The 21,791-nt window shown below is 36.6% G+C and overlaps 2 protein-coding genes across 2 annotated transcripts; both read left to right on the top strand.

The window, feature by feature from the left end:
• The first annotated feature begins 2,388 nt into the window (after positions 1-2,388).
• Positions 2,389-8,891, top strand: LOC118269347 (probable G-protein coupled receptor Mth-like 2). Its single transcript, XM_035584415.2, has 8 exons — positions 2,389-2,968; positions 3,136-3,316; positions 4,307-4,495; positions 4,606-4,684; positions 6,598-6,776; positions 7,482-7,632; positions 8,225-8,404; positions 8,666-8,891. The coding sequence occupies exons 1-8, from the start codon at positions 2,567-2,569 to the stop codon at positions 8,823-8,825; spliced, it is 1,521 nt and encodes a 506-aa protein (XP_035440308.2). The 5' UTR covers positions 2,389-2,566; the 3' UTR covers positions 8,826-8,891.
• A 1,745-nt stretch (positions 8,892-10,636) lies between these two features.
• LOC118269150 (E3 ubiquitin-protein ligase RNF25) lies at positions 10,637-18,761 on the top strand. Its single transcript, XM_035584098.2, has 7 exons — positions 10,637-10,805; positions 10,879-11,185; positions 12,426-12,644; positions 12,968-13,087; positions 13,514-13,636; positions 14,008-14,162; positions 14,597-18,761. Exons 1-7 carry the CDS (start codon positions 10,783-10,785, stop codon positions 14,649-14,651), a joined length of 1,002 nt encoding a protein of 333 aa, XP_035439991.2. The 5' UTR covers positions 10,637-10,782; the 3' UTR covers positions 14,652-18,761.
• The last annotated feature ends 3,030 nt before the right edge of the window (positions 18,762-21,791 follow it).

Raw genomic sequence — 21,791 nt, 5'->3', positions numbered from 1 at the left:
GCAGCTGAATTAATGCGAGTAGGAAAATAGATTTACAAACTCAACTAATAAACTGAAAAGGAACAAACTTCAGAAGTATAGATAGTTACATTATACATAGGTACATACGTATATTATATTCTAGACTTAATGAAATATTCTCATCTCCCGACTCGGGGTTGTTCAAAATAAAGAGATCGTTATAATCGCGCCATTCCGTTTTTGAGTTACTTTCTATTCTGAATCTTCTGAAGTATTAGGGCCCAAACCTTTTTTGTACTTTTTAGTTTGATATCACAGTCGGGTCATTAGTTAATAAGAATTAATTTCACTTTATTATTACTGTGAAAGGGTGAGACAAGAAGTATGTAGCAATTTAAGCGTCTGTCTCATGTAGTTTGTTTGCAGAGTTTGTCATTCATCGAGCACAATACCATACTCGGTGAGAATTTCTGGAAATCGCAACTACGACTGGAGAATCGGTCGCGAAACTTATATATAATAAGCAAAGGCAGATGTGATCATTCAAACGAGGGGCTTATAAAAATATAGAAATAAAACAAAACATAATTAATTACGGTTTATTCACGTCGCGCAGCTTACTGACACTGTCACAAGATGTCGCCGCGTCTACGCACGCTGCTCATGATGAAGAGTCCCTCTGTGACTCGAAACTAGTGGAGCTTTTCTCCATTAATAGACGTGAATAAACCGTAATTTTTTTTCTAATTTAGTACGTCTCGCGATAGTTATTATAAAAAATATTAATTACGGCATTAAGTAGTATGAAAGCAGAATTAATGCGGTGGAAATGAGAGCCTGGAAAGAGAGTAAAATTGTATGATCGAGTGAAAAATAGTGTTATTAGAGAAAGCCGTGGCTTGAAAGATGATGTAGTGACAAGGATTGGGAAAGGAATGTTACGATGGTTTAGACATGTAGAAAGGATGGATTAAAGCAGATTTACGAAAGAAATAATAGAAGTCGGATATGAATGGGGCAGTCGGTAGATGGCGCCACGCGGACATATAGCGTCCAGATTGGTGATATCTTAAACAATAGCCAAATAAATTAAAAGTATATTTAACCGACGACCATGAAAAGACCGGTGACAGTTGATGAAGCGAAAGAAGGGCGTAAGAATAGGAATTGCCGTTTCATTGTCTCTGCCTATTGGAGACAGGCGTGGGTTATTTATGTACTTATGCATGTAATTAATTACAATTTATAACATAACTGTTGCTTATTATGTACATACAGTCAACAAACTACTTATGTTAATCCAATTAAATTAAATGTAAAATAAAATTGTCTTGACGGTAAACAAATTAACAATAATATAGTTTTCCTCGTATATCCCATATGCCATAAAGTGTCAGGAAAATAACATTAATTCGTTAGTTAAGTACCTACTTACATTTACTACATAATTACCGGGATACCGACCCGCTCCTACTTTGTCGTCCTTCGAATTATACCGAACATGAGTTATATACGTTTACACAGACTATTTCATATAAATAGGTAATTGTTTTACTTCAAATTCATGATTTGAAGAAAATATGGAATTATTACCTACTATCATCATCAGCTAGAAGACGTCCACTACGCAACAAAGACCTCCTCCCAAGTCCTCCACACTATACGACAACTCTCCACTTGCATCCAATGGGTCAAATCGACTCTTCCTATATATCATGGTCTAAATAAATGTAGATAAATGTAAGTTTTGTCTCTCTATAAAAATTGTAGTATATGTTTACAATAAAGTATTATGTCTAGGAACTCAGTAAATTATTCCATAGCCACCCATACCCATATAAGACCCACCAGTTTATATCATACTAACTTCTGCCGGTGGCTTCGCACGCGTTCCTGTAGTGCTTAGCTAATGTATATTATTCCAAGTTATATTCTACTGCTGTTCCAAATTTTATCCCAAACCCTTCAGACATTTTGACGTGACTGAGTGACAAACATACCTACATACAAACTCAAACTTTAACATGTATGAGTATTGAGTGGTAAGATTTCGTAATAGTTCTCCATCAACCAGAAATTGAGGATAAATGCCGGTTGTTTTTTCCATTTTAACTACACTTATTAAAATAAGTATACATCAGGCCTCTGTGAGTCATCGGTCTGCATCCCACGTATGTACGCCTTCGGACGATCCTGTTTTTCTCTTTCTGTTCCAGCCATGTAGTCCTGTGAACAGAAAGAGAAAAAACATAATAAACGTACCCAGAACAAGAGACAAATAAACTTAAATGTAGTTTTAGTACTTGATCCTAAATTGGAGTAAAAACAAAATAATCTAATCAAATTACTTATTTTGTTCTAAACCGCGAAACAAACACGACGTTCGTCAATAAGTTAGGCAACAGGCAAATAATGTTTATTGTTATTTACAGGAAAACCATGTAACAACCACTATCGGAACAGTGTAAGTACGTACATATACGTCACGTACGTATTTTTTAACAGGAAACCAGACTGATGTCGTTGATGTGGTTGCCCATACAAGTTGACAGTATGTCTAGCGACTTACAACTTATCAGCTCTTGAAACTGTGTTGTGAGTTAAAATGCGTTTACTCAAAATCCTTCCGTTTTTATCAATATTGTGTATATCAAAGTGTACGGATGACTTTAACGAACAGTGTAAAGATAGGTTCAGAGATCCAACCAACTTGACTTCTATAGATGTGAATAAATATTGCTCCAACAAATGGTGTATACAAAAATGTTGCCCTCTTGATTATTGCATTAATGCTAAAGGTAAATGTGTAAAGATTGCATTTCTACGCGGAAAGCTCAATGCCAGATATAGTGAACTATTCGAGTTAATCGATAACAACATTACCTTTTATACAAATACGGAGCCCAAAAAGAAAATTGAAAAGCAATTTAATTACATTTACAACAACAAAAATATTACAAAGTGTGGGGAGTTTACATCATTGAAAAACAAATTCTATTTTACGGAAGTAAGTGAGCAAATTTATTTATTACATAACTGTTAAAACTAATATCTATGATTGTTATATAATTTTAACTATCTAATAATAATGGATCGGTTCAGGTACATCATTATTAGATAGCCAATAACGTACGACCAATAATAAAATACTAAAAGTTTTTTTTTTTCTTTCAGAACGCATCAGTTAAGATATATGATGCAAAATATTCCAAACAATGGTATACTCTTACTTCCTCAGAATATTGTACAGACTACAAACTCATACTAGGCAATAATATCACAATTTCGTTGGTCATCCAAGAATATTTCCAATTATCGGAAGACGATGGACTAAATGATACTCTACTTTTTATAGGTAAATACAAAAACCAATTTTATTATATATATTTTAATATATTATGGTTTGTTTTCCACGGACTCGATTCCGTGCCCTTGTCATACAATTGCTTACAGTTTTATACTCAAAAATACCTATTATAAAGATACTTACAACATGCTATACTAACCACTAATATTACTATACAAAGCACCTAATACCTACCACCTGCCCGGAGGACACGGTGGAGCATACAGTGACGGTGTGCCCTTTTTTTTTTTGAGGGGGAAAAATCATCCAATGACTTCTCTCGCCTTAGGTGAGGCGAGAGGGAGTGTCAGACTCTTACTGACTAAAAACCACCCCGTTCCTACTGCTGCTTTTCGAACCGAAGCTCCGGTAAACCCGCTAGGTAGTCCGCAACTCCGGAACAGGCATCACGCCTACTGGGCCTCATCTGTGGTGGTCTGATGGCTCTTTGAGGCGCGCACGGAAGGCAACGCGCCGCACGCACGGGTCTGGTTCTGGTCGGGCGGCGAGCTACCCTTGCTCGCGCAGGCGAGATTCCCGACGTTCGACGGTGTGCCCTACACCGTCGTGTCATCAGGGATGTGGCCGTCTCATCCTTCTGCGCCTCAACCGTCGCGAGGGACACTCCGGTCGTCGGGGATCGCGTTACGATCTCCGGCCATCATAAGTGCGGGTCTGAGGACGGAAGGCAAGCGTGCCACCACAAATGGGGCCCAGTAGGACTAATGCCTGTTCCGGAGCTGCGGACTACCAAGCGGGTTTACCGGGGCTCCGGCTCGAAAAGCAAGAGTAGGCACGGGGTGATTTGTAGACAGTAAGAGTCTGACACTCCCTCTCGCCTCGCCCAAAAGAGAAGCGGAGCTTTTCTGCAGTCCTCTTGGTTAATATTTCTCCGTTTTTCCGCTACCTCGTACTACTCATATTATAAAATAGTTTTGCTTTTTTCTGATTATTAAACATATTACAATATTTATTTACAAATGTTTTGTTAAATTCCAGGTTTGCTGACATCATCGGTGTTTCTGCTGCTCGTATTTGCAGTTCATTGTATGTTAAAAACTCTGCATTCATCTTTCACGGGACTTCTAATGATGGCTTACACCATAACAATCCTAGTAGCTTTCATAGTCAAAGTCATCATTCAAGCAACCATTTCATATATGACTAATTACAGCTGTAAAATAATAAGTAAGTATGAATATATAAGTTGTTCTTTCAAAATATCCTAGCCCTAGATCAATAACTATGCGATTACTTCTTTGCTTACGCTAATCTCTTTCTTTCTCTTGTCTTTCCAGCTCCTGTCCTATATTTTCTATTGATGTCAAGTTTCTTCTGGTTAAATGCTTTCTCGTTCTGTATATGGCGGGGTTTAAGGTGAATATGTCAATTTTCTCTTTATTTTTATTATTCTTCTACATATAATCAAATTCTGGATAGACAAGAAGTTTAAGGATCGAAAGGTTGGCCCAGGGTACACGTTCTTAGATCAATGAAGCTAAATGATTCTACTTTCAGCGTTATTACTGATTCGTACGAACTATTGTACATATTTATTGAGTTACCTACATTTGTAACGTCGGAGAGCCATGGAAGTGTTTACTACCAGGGCCTTACTAAAAGTTTTGTTTCCCAAAATCGCCGGTATCTAAATCGCCAAGAGATTGCCAACGCACTTGTGGCCCCTCTAATGTTGCGGATGGCGGCTCCCATTCTTTATCCTCAGGAGATCCGTCTGCTCATTTGCCAACCTATTCCAAAAAAAGAAACATTATTACATTATTATTACAACACAAAATAGCACCCTGCAGCCTGCAGAGCCATGACAATAAATTTGAATGTGCCTTTGTTACACAAATGAATAATATGGGTTTTAATTTTAAATGTGAATCATACTCAGTACATATTTTATAAGCGGGTTTACTTATGTTATCAAAGCTCGATGTTTAATAAGGAAAATATCCAATACATATAAAATTTTAAATATCCAGTATATTACATATAGAACGAAAATATGTAATGTACCTAATAAGTACTTATTACAAAGCTACACACATAGCTACCATACAAAAGTATTGCATGTATAATAAGTTCGCTGTCTATTATATTATGTATTACCTGCTAGTTCTAGGCAAGTGGTAAATATCAATTTGGTTTCCTCATTAACTCGAACAAATAATTGGTAATAACAACAAAATCATTATGAGTCAATCGCAACTCAATCGTATGTATTCGTCGGATTGTTCTAGTGCGATTTAATTAATAATATGTAGGTACTATATTTAGGTTCTACAATATTAAAAGATATCAAGAAGTATCTAGCAATATATCGTATGGCTAAATCGGTTAGGTGGTTTAGAAGAAACAAGGTAATTTATTACCTCTAATTACCTTAATATTATTTATAATATTACACTCATACACATATACATACATAAGTACCAACAAGATACGCGCGAAAAACAATACTTATCCTTCCTACAGTCGTTCCAAATCGGTATAGATGTTTCTAGCTCGTTTTTCTCCATATGAATCTACATAATATTTGAAACGAGCTTCGATCACAGACCATTATCGTTTGGCATTCCTAAAGTGCCTATACTTACCTATGTGCTTTAATAGAGTTGGTGACGGTGTATGAAAATATCTATTTAGTAATAAAATTTAGGTAATGAAAAAATATTAAACACGTAGGTAGTTTTGTCATATGGAAAACAATACTTAGATAAAACGAATCAAAGTTTAGGAGTAAATACATCATTTCTACATATAAAATGTACTCAGAAGTGACATCACGCGGTATTTCAAATTAATATATCTTCAAAAGTATTAGTTTCCAAAAGAAAATAAAAAATACGTGACTACTTAAAATGTTTTAAAATAATCTACAAAATCCACATTAAAATAAAAAAATGGAATCATCATCATCATCATCAGCCGAGAGACGTCTACTGCTGAACAAAGGCCTCCCCCTTAGTCCTGTAAAAATTGGAATAATTGCTTCGAATTTATCTCGTACCTTCTCTATTCAGCGCCTCAAAGAGCCATCAGACCACCACAGATGGGGCCCAGTAGGGCTGATGCCTGATCCGGAGCTGCGGACTACCTAGCTGGTTTACCGGGGCTCCGGCTCGAAAAGCAGGAGAAGGAACGGGGTGGTTTTTAGTCAGTAAGAGTCTGACACTCCCTCTCGCCTCGCCCAAGGCGGGAGAAGCCACTGGATGATTTTCCCCCCTCAAAAAAAAAACCTTCCCTATTCTGTATTAATTTCATAACTTTTACATTAACAGACATTTTGGAGTATTCCGATCAACACGGCGAGAGAAGCTGCTGAGTTTCTGCCGATACAGCTTGTATGCGTGGGGCGTGCCGCTGGTGATCACCGGAGTAGTCACCTGCTTGGACAACATCGACATCACGGACGTGCCTTATATTGTCAAACCGCCATTCGATGACTGTTTCAAAAATAGTAAGTAGTTATAAATAAATACGTATAATTAACTAGCTACTTCCGCGCGGTTTCACCCGCTCTGCTTGGCTCCTATTGGTCATAACGTGATGTTTTATAGCCTATAGCCTTCCTCGATAAATGATCTATTCAACACAAAAAGAATTATTCAAATCGGTCCAGTAGTTCTGGAGATTAGCGCGTTCAAACAAACAATCAAACAAACTCGTCAGCTTTATAATATTAGTATAGATTAGTATAGATAGCATAGATTAGGTGTACCATGAGTTAGTCCATAAACATGCGATTGGCCTGACGACTGAGTGTGAACGACTCTTGCTGGCTAAAAGTCGGGTGGCTTTTATGCCTTGTTCGCAATACGCTAGCCTTTTAGTCCAGTAGCGAGTACTTAGTAGCTCTCTTTCTCGCTTCTGTCCCAAAATCTAAGCGAGAGAGAACTACTAAATACTCGTTACTCAACTAAAATGCTAGCGTAGTACGAACAAGGCAATAATTAGTCAGTAAGAATCTGACACCAAAGACACCGCCTCACCCAATGTGAGCGAAGTCATTCGATGATTTTCTCCCCTTACAAGTAGGTAAGTACATAGACGTCGTTATTATTGTTTTTAAACCCAAAAACACGGCTACAGATACTCGTATAGCTAACCTACCTATAATTATGTGATATTGTGTTGTTCTACATATTCCTATTTTTATTTTCAGAATTTGGAATTCAAGAGTACTATTATAAACCACTGGGTGTAATAATGTTAATTAACATAGTGTTGTTCATAATGACGATTTACCATATAATGACGACTACAAACTCAACAACGAAAAATGCAGAGTTCAGACGAAGTGGCAGGGAAAACAGGTGCGTGTTTACCAAATACTAATAAAATAATTTCATACTTTATTAATGCCCTGGTTAAGGTACCTACGCTTGAAATACAACACAATCTTTCATCTATTACATATTGTTACGAGTCCCATCATCATATAGACGGTACCGACATAGAGGTGGATGATAAAATAAAACTGTTTAGGATACGGAAAAATATAATTATATTGAGTAAGACCTTATACACAACAACAGTCTTACCGCCAAAACGGAACAGAGAGTAAAACAAAGTTAACTTTTACAATTAGAATAAACTGAATAAAATAATAAAGGTTGCGTTCTCAAATACATACACTGATTATGCTGTCAAGCCAAACGAACAACATTTCCTCATCCGATTTATAACTGAAAACTTATTTAAAAATATACAACACTGCTTTTAAGTTAAACACCACCTTTGCCCGACAGTAACAAATGGTATCACTCTACATACAATTTAACCGTTGAATTAGTTAGATGTTTCCTTACTAAGTTACAACAACTAAGTATTTGGATCACGCAAAGAATTAACGACTTAATTGCTCAGTTTTGAAGGTTCATTTATGATTTTTATTACCATTTTCAGTTACAAGACTTACATGAAACTGTCACTTACAATGGGCATCAGTTGGATCCTGGAACTGATCCCTAACTCTGACAACACGTTCCTCTTCATCCTGAGCAACACATACAACAGTCTGATCGGAGTCATCATATTCTTCGTGTACATTTGCGATAAAAACGTTTTGAATGAGCTTTGCAAAAAGTAAGTGTATCTAGCAACACTACCTACCTACTTATTCTTAATTTTCTTTGTGCCTCAAATGTAATACATTATGACTTATTGGCACTCCTGTGCTGGGATAATTTGAAAAAAAAATCTTCAACCCAAAATAATGGCAGATTTACACAGGCTCAGTAATTGACTCCGAAATCGATAGTAGCGCCATAGATTACAAAACAACAATCAAGTGCGATATTATGCTATTCTTTGTAACTGATTTATTAAACATAAACTAATTTTCAGGTTCAACATACAAAATGGTTTCGTGACTAAACTGGCGCACCGCAAATCCTTGTTCCGGCTAGCGAGGTCAATGAAGGTGCAACGTGAAGAATTAACTAGTATGCAAACTGCTACCACCGGCCTTAGTTCGGAAGCTGAAAACAGTACTTCTTTACTTTAATTTTAAGCACACGTTAGGATTTATTTCTTAGTTTACCTAATGCCTATTAAATGAATGCATTTAAAATATTTTTTGCATGGCGTTGCTTGGTGGTAGTTACCTATTCAAACTTTGTATTATATAGTAAATTATGTAGGTATATTAGTTTTAGAAATATCATGTACGGCGTTAGTAATCGTAATTACCTACAGCAATTACTTGATCCGCCTATCTAAACTAGCCAGTACGCTCACATTCTTCAGCACAGTAAGAGCGTCCATTCCGTAATATTCGTTACCGTAGAAACGATATGAATAGAATTCAAATGGTGTATAGATGCTGGAAAGAGGTGATAGATGTTCGAATTTTCAAGATACAGAATTGGAGTGAACATAGATGTGAAATCATTTTCCGAACATTTATTCACCCCTTTTATGTATTTATCCACCCGTCTTCTGTATTTATCCACCCCTGAATTGTATTCACCCCGTTTTACCGTTACTTGAAAAATAAGTAAGGCCTTACGGCTCTGGGATCCCATTCCATAAACAATGCGCTCACTATTCTCCTCGCGCCTAGCCACGCCATTAGAGATAGGCGATTATAGGACCTAGGCGATTTTTTAGAGAATTTTTTTAGATAAGGTTTTTAGAGTATTTATCCGAAAAACCGCCCAGTTGTGTAAGTAAATGGAAATATGAGATTTTAATTATTAGGTACATTATTTATTATAAAAATTTTAAGGAAAGTCTTGCCTGCACTATTGGTACGGTGGCTGAGCAACCGGCTGCCGCGCAACGTGTAGCAGATTCGATACCCGCACTGAGCAACTCTTTGTGTGGTCCACAAATTGTTATTTCGGGTCTGGGTGTCATGTATATTATGTGAACTTGTAAGTTTGTAAACGCACCCACAACACAAGAGAAAATACTAGTTAGTAGTAGTAGGCAACGTTATTTAAAATATATTAAAAAAAAAACATGTTTTTTTTCTTATACCTACCTAAATATTCCTTTCTTCCGACAACGCACTTATAAAATTTCAGTTTAACCAGTCAGTACTTACCCATACAAAGGTAATATAATACAATACTGCATTAACATCAAGAAGACTTAATTCGTTTTAAGATTTAAGAATAGAATCCATGTTACATTAGATCCGGAGCTGCGGACAACGTAACAGGTTACCAAAGCAGGTCCTTCTCCTTCTCCGGGGTCGTTTTTAGTCAGTGGGAGAAGTCATTGGATGACTCACTGGGGGGTGACCTCCCGAAAATTCTATTTAATTTACACATCTATTAATTTTATTTTTATAACTAATGAAAGTAAAAAGGTAATTTAACTTTAATATCATTGATTATTATAACCATAATATAATACAAAATAGCGCTCCTTGCTATGTTGTTACGATGTCAAAGTTTATTGCAAAAAACTGACTAAAAACTGTAAACAATAAAAACCAAAAAATATTATTATACATTATACTGAGTACCTTCCCACAACACCCTCTAAAAGTAAATAAGAGGTATAAATAAATAAATAAATAAACAGTATAGACTTATTTTCTTCACATCAATTTGAATAACATTTTAGCTCTATCACAAATTGAGAAAGCAAGAATGCTGTTCATACTTCGAAAATTTTATTATAGAATCAATTGTAACCAACATGAAATAAAGATAAAAATATAATTTATTCTGTTGTTCTATGACTTCATCAGTAAAAATGTTTACGAGTAGAAACTAAAAAAATCGTTTTAATTCGTAATCGATTAAACTGTCAAAATTTAGTCGACTATTTAATATGAATCGGCCAACACTATGAGATACATAATCTGTGGCACTTGTGATTGATTTTCATCGCGAATTTACTGAAATCCCAGCTGTTTCGTTGCAATAGCTGCACTGCGCCTGCCTGAACTGAATGCACCCCAGATTCCCGGGCCTTCTAGCTCATAAAACATATCAGTATCAGTCGATATGTCGTCCATCATGGATGAAAGGTGTGTAATTGTTTAGTGGTTCCAGTACAGTGTTTTAAAAGGCAAAGTGATAGATTTTGAATTCTCTTTTTAGGGTGACTGACGAGATCGAGGCTCTAGAAGCAATATTAATGGACGATGTGGTAATTAAACGAGTGGGGGACGTTCCTCAAGTCATCGAGACCGTCCTCCACCCGTCTACGGGGGACGATGTGGAGCAACAGTACGTTTGTGTGACGCTTGTAGTAAAGTTGACGCCAGGCTACCCTGATAGCATACCTGAGGTAACGCTTAGGAATCCGCGAGGCTTGGACGATGACATCCTGGCAAACATCCATGTACAAATCAGGGAGAAAATAGCCGACTGTCTTGGTTCACCGGTCATTTTTGAACTGATTGAGGTAAGTCTTTATGTACAATTATATGTGTTTTTCTGGTCAAGGAGATTTTCTGTAATATACCAGTGTCGCTGTTCTATTACAGCTATGCAGTAACACAGATACTCTTTTTTTACATACTCAGTCTATTTCTTGTTTGTGGAAGATATATCTTGTTTTAATATATGCTTCGGGAAACTAAATTGATAAGCATAATTTTATTTATTCCTAGGAACATTGAATTACCCCATTTAAAATAATACATATAGGTAAATAATAAAACTATTGGGTCAGTGGGTCATTGTAGGGGCGGATTTATTGGGAATATGTTAGATCATCAAGGTTACTTCATTTTATCTGATTTGTATATTTGATGATAATACTATCTGCCATTATTTACACCAATCTGACCACACATATTAAGAGCTATACAAATTAATGTGCCTTAATGGATATTATTTGTTTCCATAATCATAAACGTACATAGTTATTTACTATCAACACAGTATTATATTTACCCAATCAGTTTTATTATTAGTATCCTTTTAATCATATCAATTTAAATTATGTTTTAAAATCATTGTTTTATTTAACATTCAAAATATAATGTGTCCTGAATTGTTACATAATTATTAATTAATCAACAAGCCATTTAAAAAGTAATTGTGTAGAATTTAGTTTAAAACATGGATATAATATTCAATATACTAAGCACTAAAATATAATATGAAAACAATAGGATTAAATGTCCAGGCCCCCAGAATGAAATCAGAACTAACTCCTTGTTCAATAAATAATAAGGTGGGGTAAGAATAAGCCAAAGCTTCATTATTAAATCAATTATAGTAACCCAAAAAATATAGTAATTAATTTAGTATGTCTCACGAAAGTTACAATATAAACAGGTACTGTACAAAATAAAAAAGTACTTACTTAACAGACAGATACATAAATCCAGGTCATAAAGCAATTATAACATATTTTTAATGTTAATAAAAACCCACTGCAACTCAAATCTCTATCACCCTATGCAAAGTATACGAGTATCTCAGGCAAGAGGAATGGGCATTGGTCACCACATTCAATCAAGAAAATAAGACTATCATATCGCCTTAGATAAATTATTATAAATATTTTTATTTTACTTTAGTATAAAATGATGCTTTAATAGTTTCAGTGTACAGTGTGTTTTGAAAACCTTGTGTTTAATTTCTACAGAAAAGAAGAAGCGATTAGATAATTGATGATTTCAATAATTTTCCAGCTTATTAGGGATTGTCTGACGGAGTGCAACTTGCCAAGCGGTCAGTGCATGATCTGCCTGTTCGGGTTCTGTAAGGGAGATCATTTCGTGAGGACTCAATGCTACCATTACTTCCATAGCCATTGCTTGGCTCTCCACTTGATTTCTGGTAGGCGTTATCATGAGGAGGAGAAATCGGTGCTGCCAGCTTGGCAACAGGCAACCAAAGATCCTTTCAAGGCAAGTTTTGTTAGCAAATATTTCTTTTTATTTGTCACTTTACACATTCGTTTTAGTGTCCCTATATTTACTATTTCAGAGAATTTCTCAGTCTGTAACCACTTGGTGTAAGATAATTGACTTGCAACATTTATGCTGTAGGAAATGTTGAAAAATAGGGTTTGCATTAAATAATATGCCTAGAGTTAAACTCATAATATTTTATATACATTGTGTATTGTAAAAATCATTCCTATTGAGATCCCCTAGCCTGCCAAGCAAGGGCTTTATGCCAAAGGCTTGTTATGCTCGCCGGATGATAATGTGTATGTGTATATGTGCAGGAGATGTGCCCTGTGTGCCGGGTCACCCTGACCAACATCGACGTGGACACAATGGCTAAGGCCCCGCCACCAATGGCTTCGTTCACTGCACCAGCATTCCACCTGACCGAGGAGTTACGGGTAAGCACAAAGTTTAGCTTACTCTTTTCTATAATAAATGATACTCATAGCATAATTGGTGAGATCATGAGATTTTATTTTACTGCATTTAATTTTATGTGTTCTTTATTTGGAAAAAAGATTTGTACTTCATTCATTCATTCATTCATATCTTCACACCTTTAATCCCCGAAGGGGTAGGCAGAGATGCTCATTATGGCATGTAATGCCACTACAATGTACACCCACTTTTCACAATTTATGTTGTAAGTCCCATGTAATAGGTGGTGAGCCTATTGCCATATACCAAGCACATTTTCAGACTTCTTACTTCTTATATTTTTATTATTTAATTTACAGACTAAATGTGTCTTTCCATTTCATGCCCTGTACACACCTACTAACTTTACTTATATTAATAAAATTAAATGATTATTTGGTTTGAAGACGCTGCAACGTGAGATGGCTAAGATGATGGCCTACCAGATGGCCAAGGGTGGCATCATTGGGTGCAATGACCCCGGCCCACCACCACTCACCATCACGACTCCCGAGGACAATGAGAATAATGTAAGTACCTCATTTGTTATTTTATAATCCGTTGGAATATTTGACAGAAACTGGCAGCAGTCTATGATAAAATCGAACCTTTTAAACTACAATCTCTAAGTTATTTTTCAGGAGTTAAAAGCAAACCTACTCTTACGTACAGAAGGTCTACAGTCCAGCAGTGGACTGTCACAATCTATTGATGATGATAACAAATAAATGCAACTAGCGATTCGATCTGACTGTTCTCAAGTAGTCACTTTAAAATCTTTTCAACAACTGAATTTGATCTTCAGTACAATAGGAGGATTTTAAGAGGATTATAAGAGATGGAGATTATAAGACGTGATGTTATTTGCAGTTAGTTTTCATAGTTTTATCTCTGCCTGCAGGTGAATAACAGCTCTCCGACTCCTGCCCCGGAGGTGGTGAAGGCTCCCAACAACAACGCCATCAACTGCGCCGCGCGCCAGACCGGCGGCAACTCCTCCAACGATAACTCCGCCCCCGGCTCCCCCGCCCGCCCTGCCTACCGCGGCCCCTACAGGTAACTATAGTGTACAGAACACAGCACCGTTGCCTAAGTAACGTCGCCTTTCTCAAAAAAAGGATAAACTACTAAAACGAATAAGTTTGACTCGGTATACAATATAATATCTTTATATATATATAATTATTCTGTAAGTGTGTATGTCACTGAACTTCTCTTAAACGACTGGACCGATTTTGATGAAATTTTTTGTGTGTTCAAGGGGATCTGAGAATGGTTTAGATTCACAATTTTGTCCACTGGACAATGTTTTTTTTAATTTATTAGTAGTTGTTGATTTTGGAATGTTTTACATTGGATCCGATAAATTTTCTAATTAGAGACGTGTAGACAGGACAACGTCTGTCGGGTCCGCTAGTACAGATATATTTTAGTATTTATTTACAACTATAGCATTCTCGCGTACCTACAATATAGTGTGTCGATTGCAGGGGCTTCAACCGTCGCGGCAAGCCGGGACGCCGCGGGCGCGGCGCTGCGCGGTGACCCCGCCCCGAGCGCCCGCACTCGCCCCCCGCATAGCTGCATCCCCGCCCCACTCGACCCCCGCGCTCCACTCGCACTCTGGACTCTGTAGCCTACATACTGGACCTCGGCCATACATCCCTGGACGTTCACACTACATCTGCCCGAGGATATAACTCTAACACACCTTTGCGCGTCGCCCGTACTAACACATCGCGCAAACTATCGGTCATACTAATGACTCGTATCACCATTGATACTCTGCTGTCACTATCCCATGTGACGAGGGTTATCGAGACTGCACTGGGGTCTGACACACTTTGTCTGAATACAGGGACTAATTTGCTAAAACGGACTGAACCGAACCTTTCGAGACTGACGATTTACCCTAGTTACTCCATTCTATTTATATTTTTGAAAGCGTTACAAGCGCTTCCTCCTGTGATTCTTAACCATATCGATTGGACCACACAACTCTATGATATATCCCTGCCAATATATTACGTATTATTTTGCAAACTAATTGTTTTCACATGTATTGTGTGATTATGGCCCCTTTCAGGCTGTCTATTCGCGAAGACGTCGTGAGCAGTCCGACATGTTAAACGTTTACGAGAATTAATAACTTATGCGGCAGTAATTCCTGTCAACTGCTCGAGTATGTCGGACGTAACACGACGTAATGATCCCTCCAACAAATTAAACGAATATAATCACTGCCATTGTGCCTAACACAATATAAATGTTCCTCTTTCTATCACTCGTTAAATCTTCGCGATATAGCACATCTGAAAGGAAGTCCCTTAATTGAATACCTACGTTATACTTTCTCACTAAGTACCTTCCAAACTTTCCCAAATATTATTAAGTCCGTTTAGTTGTTTTATTAAATTTTGTGTGTAAGGTAATCGTCAGTAGATGCTCGTTTTTTCACACTGTTCTTTCAAATCGACTCCAATCATTCTCAATGAATTCATTGAAAACCATTAAAATAGAATGTGGAAAATGTTTTACCCTGTTTACGTAAATAAAGTTCAGTCGCCAACCAGTAACAACGAAGTAAGTGCTGTTTCTGATAACAGTGAACATTTTGCTCATCAGAATCAAGGTGTGATCAGACTAAGCAATCTCCACACGTGAATCTCCATGGATGTATTAACCGGTCAGTATGCAAGATTAACAGATTCCAGAGCGCACATTATGACCTGACACGGCCATCATTGTTACACTAAGATACAAGATATAGAGCTATATTCACCATACAGCGTTGTATCAAGTCGTAGTGAAACAATTATGGTCGCAGTACCACATAATGTTGACTCCGAACACTTCGCGATTATGGCATTTGATGACGACACTGGTCATTCCCAACTACAGACTAGCGTTTAGAACATAGCAAATTCAAACTAAAGAAGAACGAAGATATAAAAGTATATTTATACTTTAACTTTGACAAATGTAATAAACAAATGTTTTACAGTATGAAAATCTTACTGTTTGGTAATAGAAATTTCAATAGAAATCTTGCCCTTTATGTTGTGTTCTCAACGCTAGTCGAATCGCAATCGAAGCTTTCGTTTTTGAGCTCGTCAATGGCGCCACTGGCGTATAAAGTCTGCTGTCGCTGGCCAAACAGAATTATTATTACCGCCGCACTCAAAGTCATATAATAGTCACTTAACCCAATCCTCAGCAATTATTCTTGTTACTAAGGAATAGTTTAAGTAATCCTAATATGTCTCTGATTACGGCAGTTAGACAATAAGTCTAAGGACTTCAAGCGATGATTTCAAACACGAAAGCCGTGATTAATTCAACAGCTAGTTGCCAAAGTGGGATGGCACAAAATAATAATAATAAATGTAATAGTCGTTCAATGTACTCTTAGCTTAAGGCACGTTACTGTGACGAGTCTAGTCATCATAAACTAGTATTCCACATATTAAATTAAATTCATAAATGTAACTACGTGTCAAATGTTTGCAATGTTCCGGTCGATTTAATGCAATGTACATAGGTGGTTTCTTCAACTTGAGAAATAGTTACATTTACTTTGAAATTACATGTAACTTACGCGTTAGATTATTATCTATTCTGAAATAAAAAATGCTTACCACATTTTTCGACTGGCTTAAATAATCCGAATATGAAGTACAACATAATTCACTAAAATAAATATTGTATAAATACTGACATTTGCAACAGATAATTGTAGCTATGTCTTCTACAAAATTAACTTAGTCTCGCAGATGACGGCTGAATTATTAAAGAAACACTATACACTTCAATACATATACCGTCTTCGATAAAAATTGACAGAACGTGGCCTGTACCTTTAATACGAGTTTACGTTGAACGAAAACAAAACGAGAGCGCGTTCGACGCTGTGATTAGCTGGCGCGAATGAACCATCCATACAGAGCGCCAAACGCGCTCACGTTTCGATTTTGTTAAACGTAAAGCAAACTCGTACTAAGGGTACAGTAAACCTTTATTGAAACAATGGAAGGGTGGATGAGGTACAACATACCAGAGTGTTACAGAAGACTCACGGAAAAGAGAACGAAATAGACCATTTTTGATGATTTGAATCTCCACCATATTTAACATACTTGAGTATGTCAATCTACCACAGTCTATACGGTGATAGTGCCGATGTTACATAATGTAGTATTGCATTAAATTGAACGAACAGTAAGTCATTATAATAAGAATTACATATAGCTAACCTGTCTTAGATTGAATAAGAATTTTCATGTCATTACATAAATTTCTTAATTTTCGTAAAGGGGCGAGAACCCGATTGTTTTGATATTTTTATTATTAATAATTTGTTAAATTAATTATATGTACAAAATAAGTTTTTAGATATGATTACGATATTTTTGTATGTGACAAATGAATTGTTATTTTAATTTGAATTATATTTATTTGGACAAGTTTATTGTGTAAGCGGATGGAAGAAAAGGGAACGCGTGTTTCGTGTGTTAAGTTAGATAAATAATTACACATAATTTTATTACATTTCCTTAAAAAGGTTGTGTTGTAATCTCTTAACGTTTTCTCTTTAGATCTCTATCATTATTAAGTCTCGCAATATTCTTAAAGAAACATATTTCCAATATACTGTTCCTTGTACTTTTACTCTAATGAAAATGGTTGAAAATCTCGTAAATTATAGCAAAAGTTTGGCAGCTACTTAGCTTCGTAAATACAATATTTTGAGTGTAATTTCACAATTAAATAATGGATTGACATCAAGTAATTGCAGGCAGGCGTGTAATACAACTTCAATATTGGAACAATATTCAATATGTCAATGATCTAAATCGTTATTTGCATAGAACATCTCTATATTCTCTCTAACATTACACTGTCAAACAAGCCATTATTAAAAGTAAACTTTATAGTAATCATAATAAAACTAAAATTCCCTTGCCATTTTCGCCCTAAGTTTATTTTAAGAACTTAACCTCACGTGGTTTATTTTTTTAAATTTTTTTTTATATAAAACATTCCAATAATGTTTCTGTATATAAATTGAGATTATTTAGTATAATTCTTCTAAACGTGTTTGGGAACGTGACAAGTTTGGGAATTGGAAAAGTACTTATCTGCACAAGTTCGTGTTTTGTTGTGAATTTCGAGAAAATTTTACAATATCGGTTATTTATTGTATTCGCGTATATATTGGAATAGTGTTAGTGCATGCATAGCATAATTTTGGCTTTTTATGGCGCTTATTAGCCATTAGACGTAAGGATTTGATAGGGTTGTCAGAAGCGTTGGATTTGCAAAAGCAATATTGCTTTCGAAGTGAAAATGAAAGCTAATTGTCTGAGTATAATTATCTACCTACTCAGAATAGCCCTAAAAGGGTACCTGCTGAAGAAATTGGAACGTAAAATAGCTTTTTCGAGCTTTTCGTGATATTTTACAACTTTATCTGGATAGCTTTTTATCAAGACTGACAGCCCTGCAAAATGGCGGTTGGCGGGTAATAGTTTGAATTTACCACACCAGTGTAATTTGGAGGTTGATAAGATCCGGTATATTGCAGTTTTATAATCGTAATTTTTATCTATATGTAATTTATGTGTAATAGTAATTAATTAATAAACTTACCAAAGATATTCGTGTTTCATTTCTACCATGATAATATACCCTCATCCGTATTTGTCTAGTAATAATTCAATCAATGTTCTGCGCATTTGATAATATGATATCACATATCTGCTCTTAAACTTAAGAAGGATCAGAATCCATACAAAATTACCCCTCGTCTTATAACAACGTGACATAATTACCTATCTCAAAAAAAAGATAAAAAATTATAAAATAAATGTGTCATAGGTACTTCCTAACTTACATTTTTACACCTTCATATGAAAAAACTTCAATGAAAATAGTTCAGGCGGTGTTAGAAAAAAAGTCGTCCGTATGAGTATTTATGGACCGATTTCAAAAATTCTAAGGGCACGCCTACCGTAGTCCCACAGCCCATAAAGTCCGGTCTCCGGACTCCAGGAACCTCAAAGTATCTTAGTAATATAATCTTTTAAAATTATACTTTTAAAAGATATTTTTTATAGGACGTGGCGCAATGTTGATCCATCTCCTTTACAAAACCCAGGCGATTAGTAGGTAGGTTACATTTTCTAGATTTCTACATGACTAAAGTTGAAATTAAATCTCTAAAGAACTCGTATAGGTACACATTTAATTTATTTTAGAATCAAGATCATATTTGACAGCGTGAAATGTCCGCTCCCAGATAAGGGCAAAGCCTTGAGTTGCTTCCGATAGAAGTAGGTATCTACTATCTACATATAGTTATTTGCATGTCTGACCTACACACTTATGGACACGACTGAGATGATTCCTGACTCGTTTGGTAGCTAACGACCTCGACAAACTTCGTATTTGCGTTTATAGGACTAATATAATTAATTAAGCGTCTTAACCAAATAACGAGCAAAAAAATAGATATACATATCTGAGTAAAAGCAAAGGTTAATAATTTTAACTCAACCGGAATGATACCACGGCCTCACAGAAAACCGACGTGACACAACGCTTGCGTTTTGTGAGTGAGGTTACTGGAGGCCTAATTACCCTCCTTCCCAATCCCCGGTTGCCCAACAACCCTTAAATTCCTAACCCCCAAAAGGCCGGCAACGCATTTGTAACACCTCTGGTGTTTCAAGTGTCCATGGGCGAAGTTGATTGCTTATCTACCATCAGGTGATCCGTCTACTCGTTTACCGGCTTACCTATATCATAAAATATAAAATAAAAAACAAAAATAGTCATCGAAGTAAAAGCAAAACCAATAAACGACTAGGATATAAAAAAAGCTTAAAATAACAATATTTATGGACTTACTTAAACGTTTTAATGAATCTGGATGATTCCCATTCAGAGCAATGTTGGCGAAGTAAGTAATATTTAAATGAGTCGTACGTCGTACCTACGTCCTTATGAGTCAGTGCCGGCGCGTGCGCACAGTTATGGTGAAAACATGCAAAGGCGAGTTTCTCAAGTGATGAGTAATGTAATTATCTGAGGGAGGCTGTGTTCACGAGATGTTCATGTTGATATGCAAAGAATCACGTTGTTTTTTTAAAATAAACGTCAACTGAAAGATGCGAATGGAAGGTATTTCTATGTTGGTACTATAGGAACTTTTTTTTTCAAGGGGGCAAAATCATCCGATAAATTCCGCATTCCTACTCCTGCTTTTCGAGCCGAAGCCCCGGTGAACCTGCTAGGTAGTCCGCAGCTCACTATAAGAACTTATACATCGGCCGAAACACCAGAAACGATACAAATGCCTTTTAAATATCAAGGATGGGGTAGAATTTCAAATTGGAAACTCCTTGTTTCATGCCAGTTTTCTTTGAGCTACGAGTATCACTCCGGTCGAGCGGGCCCATTCGTACCGAAAGGAAAAGTCTTTTTTTATATTGAGACACAAAAAATATATAATACATACAGGTAATATACGCCTAGAATAGATTAATTTCGCATTTTTACACCCGAGTAAAGGTCACCCTTATAAAGTTATAAAAATAAGCCTTTATTACGAAAAGGTCATCTTTTGTTGTGTGGGTAGAGGTGGGAGCTCCTGCCTATTAATGGTATAGGAAAAAATTGATTGCCGATTGTCTTGATTTGTGTTAACTTTGACTACTGCTACGTGCTGTAGGTATAATACTTAAAAAAAAATGAACAAAACGAAAATGAAAAGTAGCCTTGGTTTCGCGCGCGCCTCAAAGAGCCATCAGATTACTACAGATGGGGCCCAGTAACGCTGATGCTTGTTCCGGAGCTGCGGACTGCCTAGCGGGTTACCGGAGCTCAGGCTCGAAAAGAAGGAGTAGGAACAGGGTACATTCTAGTCAGTAAGAGCGGACTCTTACTGCTACTCTTGGGCGAGGCGAGAGGGAGTGTTCTGACAATCCCTGAAAAAGGCATTGGATTATTTTCCCCACTTAATATTAAGGTTTTGGTACTTAGGAGTAGGGACAGTGGAACGCCGTGAATATTTGTTTATTCAAATTACAAACGAATTCTCGCGCTTTCACTTCGTCCAATAGGTACTTAACTTAGTAAGTAAAATTGGTGTATGAAGTACCTATATTACACTACACCAATGCACACAATATACTTAGTTATTTTAATGAACACGCTTTTAAACAACAGATTTACGTGGCAAGCAAATTAATAGTCAATTAAGGTCGCTCACGTCTCACGTTTGTAGGGAAACCTAACATTTATAGGCATGTGGTACCTATAGGTATATGGTATACCTAGAGCTAGAAAATTCCCTGTTAGCTAAATAAACATACTAAGTAAGTACATGACACGCGTAGTGTAAGTACTACTGAGGCTTTTTTTAAGGTGGGAAAATCATCCCATGACTTCTCTCGTCTTAGGCGAGGCGAGAGGGAGTGTCAGACTCTTACTGACTAAAAACCACCCCGTTCCTACTCCTGCTTTTCGAGCCGGAGCCCCGGTAAACCCGCTAGGTAGTCCGCAGCTTCGGACTACTGGGGCTTTAGCATAGAATATTAGCCTTAGTACGAGTTTGCTTTACGTATAACGAGATCGAAACGAGAATGTCTTTGGCGTTGGATTCACAGAGTCGAAAGCGATCTC

The sequence above is a fragment of the Spodoptera frugiperda genome, chromosome 2 (assembly GCF_023101765.2).
Source record: "Spodoptera frugiperda isolate SF20-4 chromosome 2, AGI-APGP_CSIRO_Sfru_2.0, whole genome shotgun sequence".
Classification (NCBI taxonomy): Eukaryota; Metazoa; Arthropoda; class Insecta; order Lepidoptera; family Noctuidae; genus Spodoptera; species Spodoptera frugiperda.
The sequence above is the reverse complement of the archived record's forward strand: the minus strand, read 5'-3'. Positions and strand labels throughout refer to the sequence as shown.

Bases quoted from the DNA above. Each gene is read 5' to 3' on its own strand.
- LOC118269150 (XM_035584098.2), top strand. From the start codon at position 10,783: ATGTCGTCCATCATGGATGAAAG. The intron at 10,806-10,878 runs GTGTGTAATTGT...TTCTCTTTTTAG, and splicing joins TCGTCCATCATGGATGAAAG to GGTGACTGACGAGATCGAGG. The intron at 12,645-12,967 runs GCAAGTTTTGTT...GTATATGTGCAG, and splicing joins CAACCAAAGATCCTTTCAAG to GAGATGTGCCCTGTGTGCCG.
- LOC118269347 (XM_035584415.2), top strand. From the start codon at position 2,567: ATGCGTTTACTCAAAATCCTTCCGTTTTTATCAATATTGTGTATATCA. The intron at 4,685-6,597 runs GTGAATATGTCA...TTACATTAACAG, and splicing joins TGTATATGGCGGGGTTTAAG to ACATTTTGGAGTATTCCGAT. The intron at 6,777-7,481 runs GTAAGTAGTTAT...TTTTATTTTCAG, and splicing joins CGATGACTGTTTCAAAAATA to AATTTGGAATTCAAGAGTAC.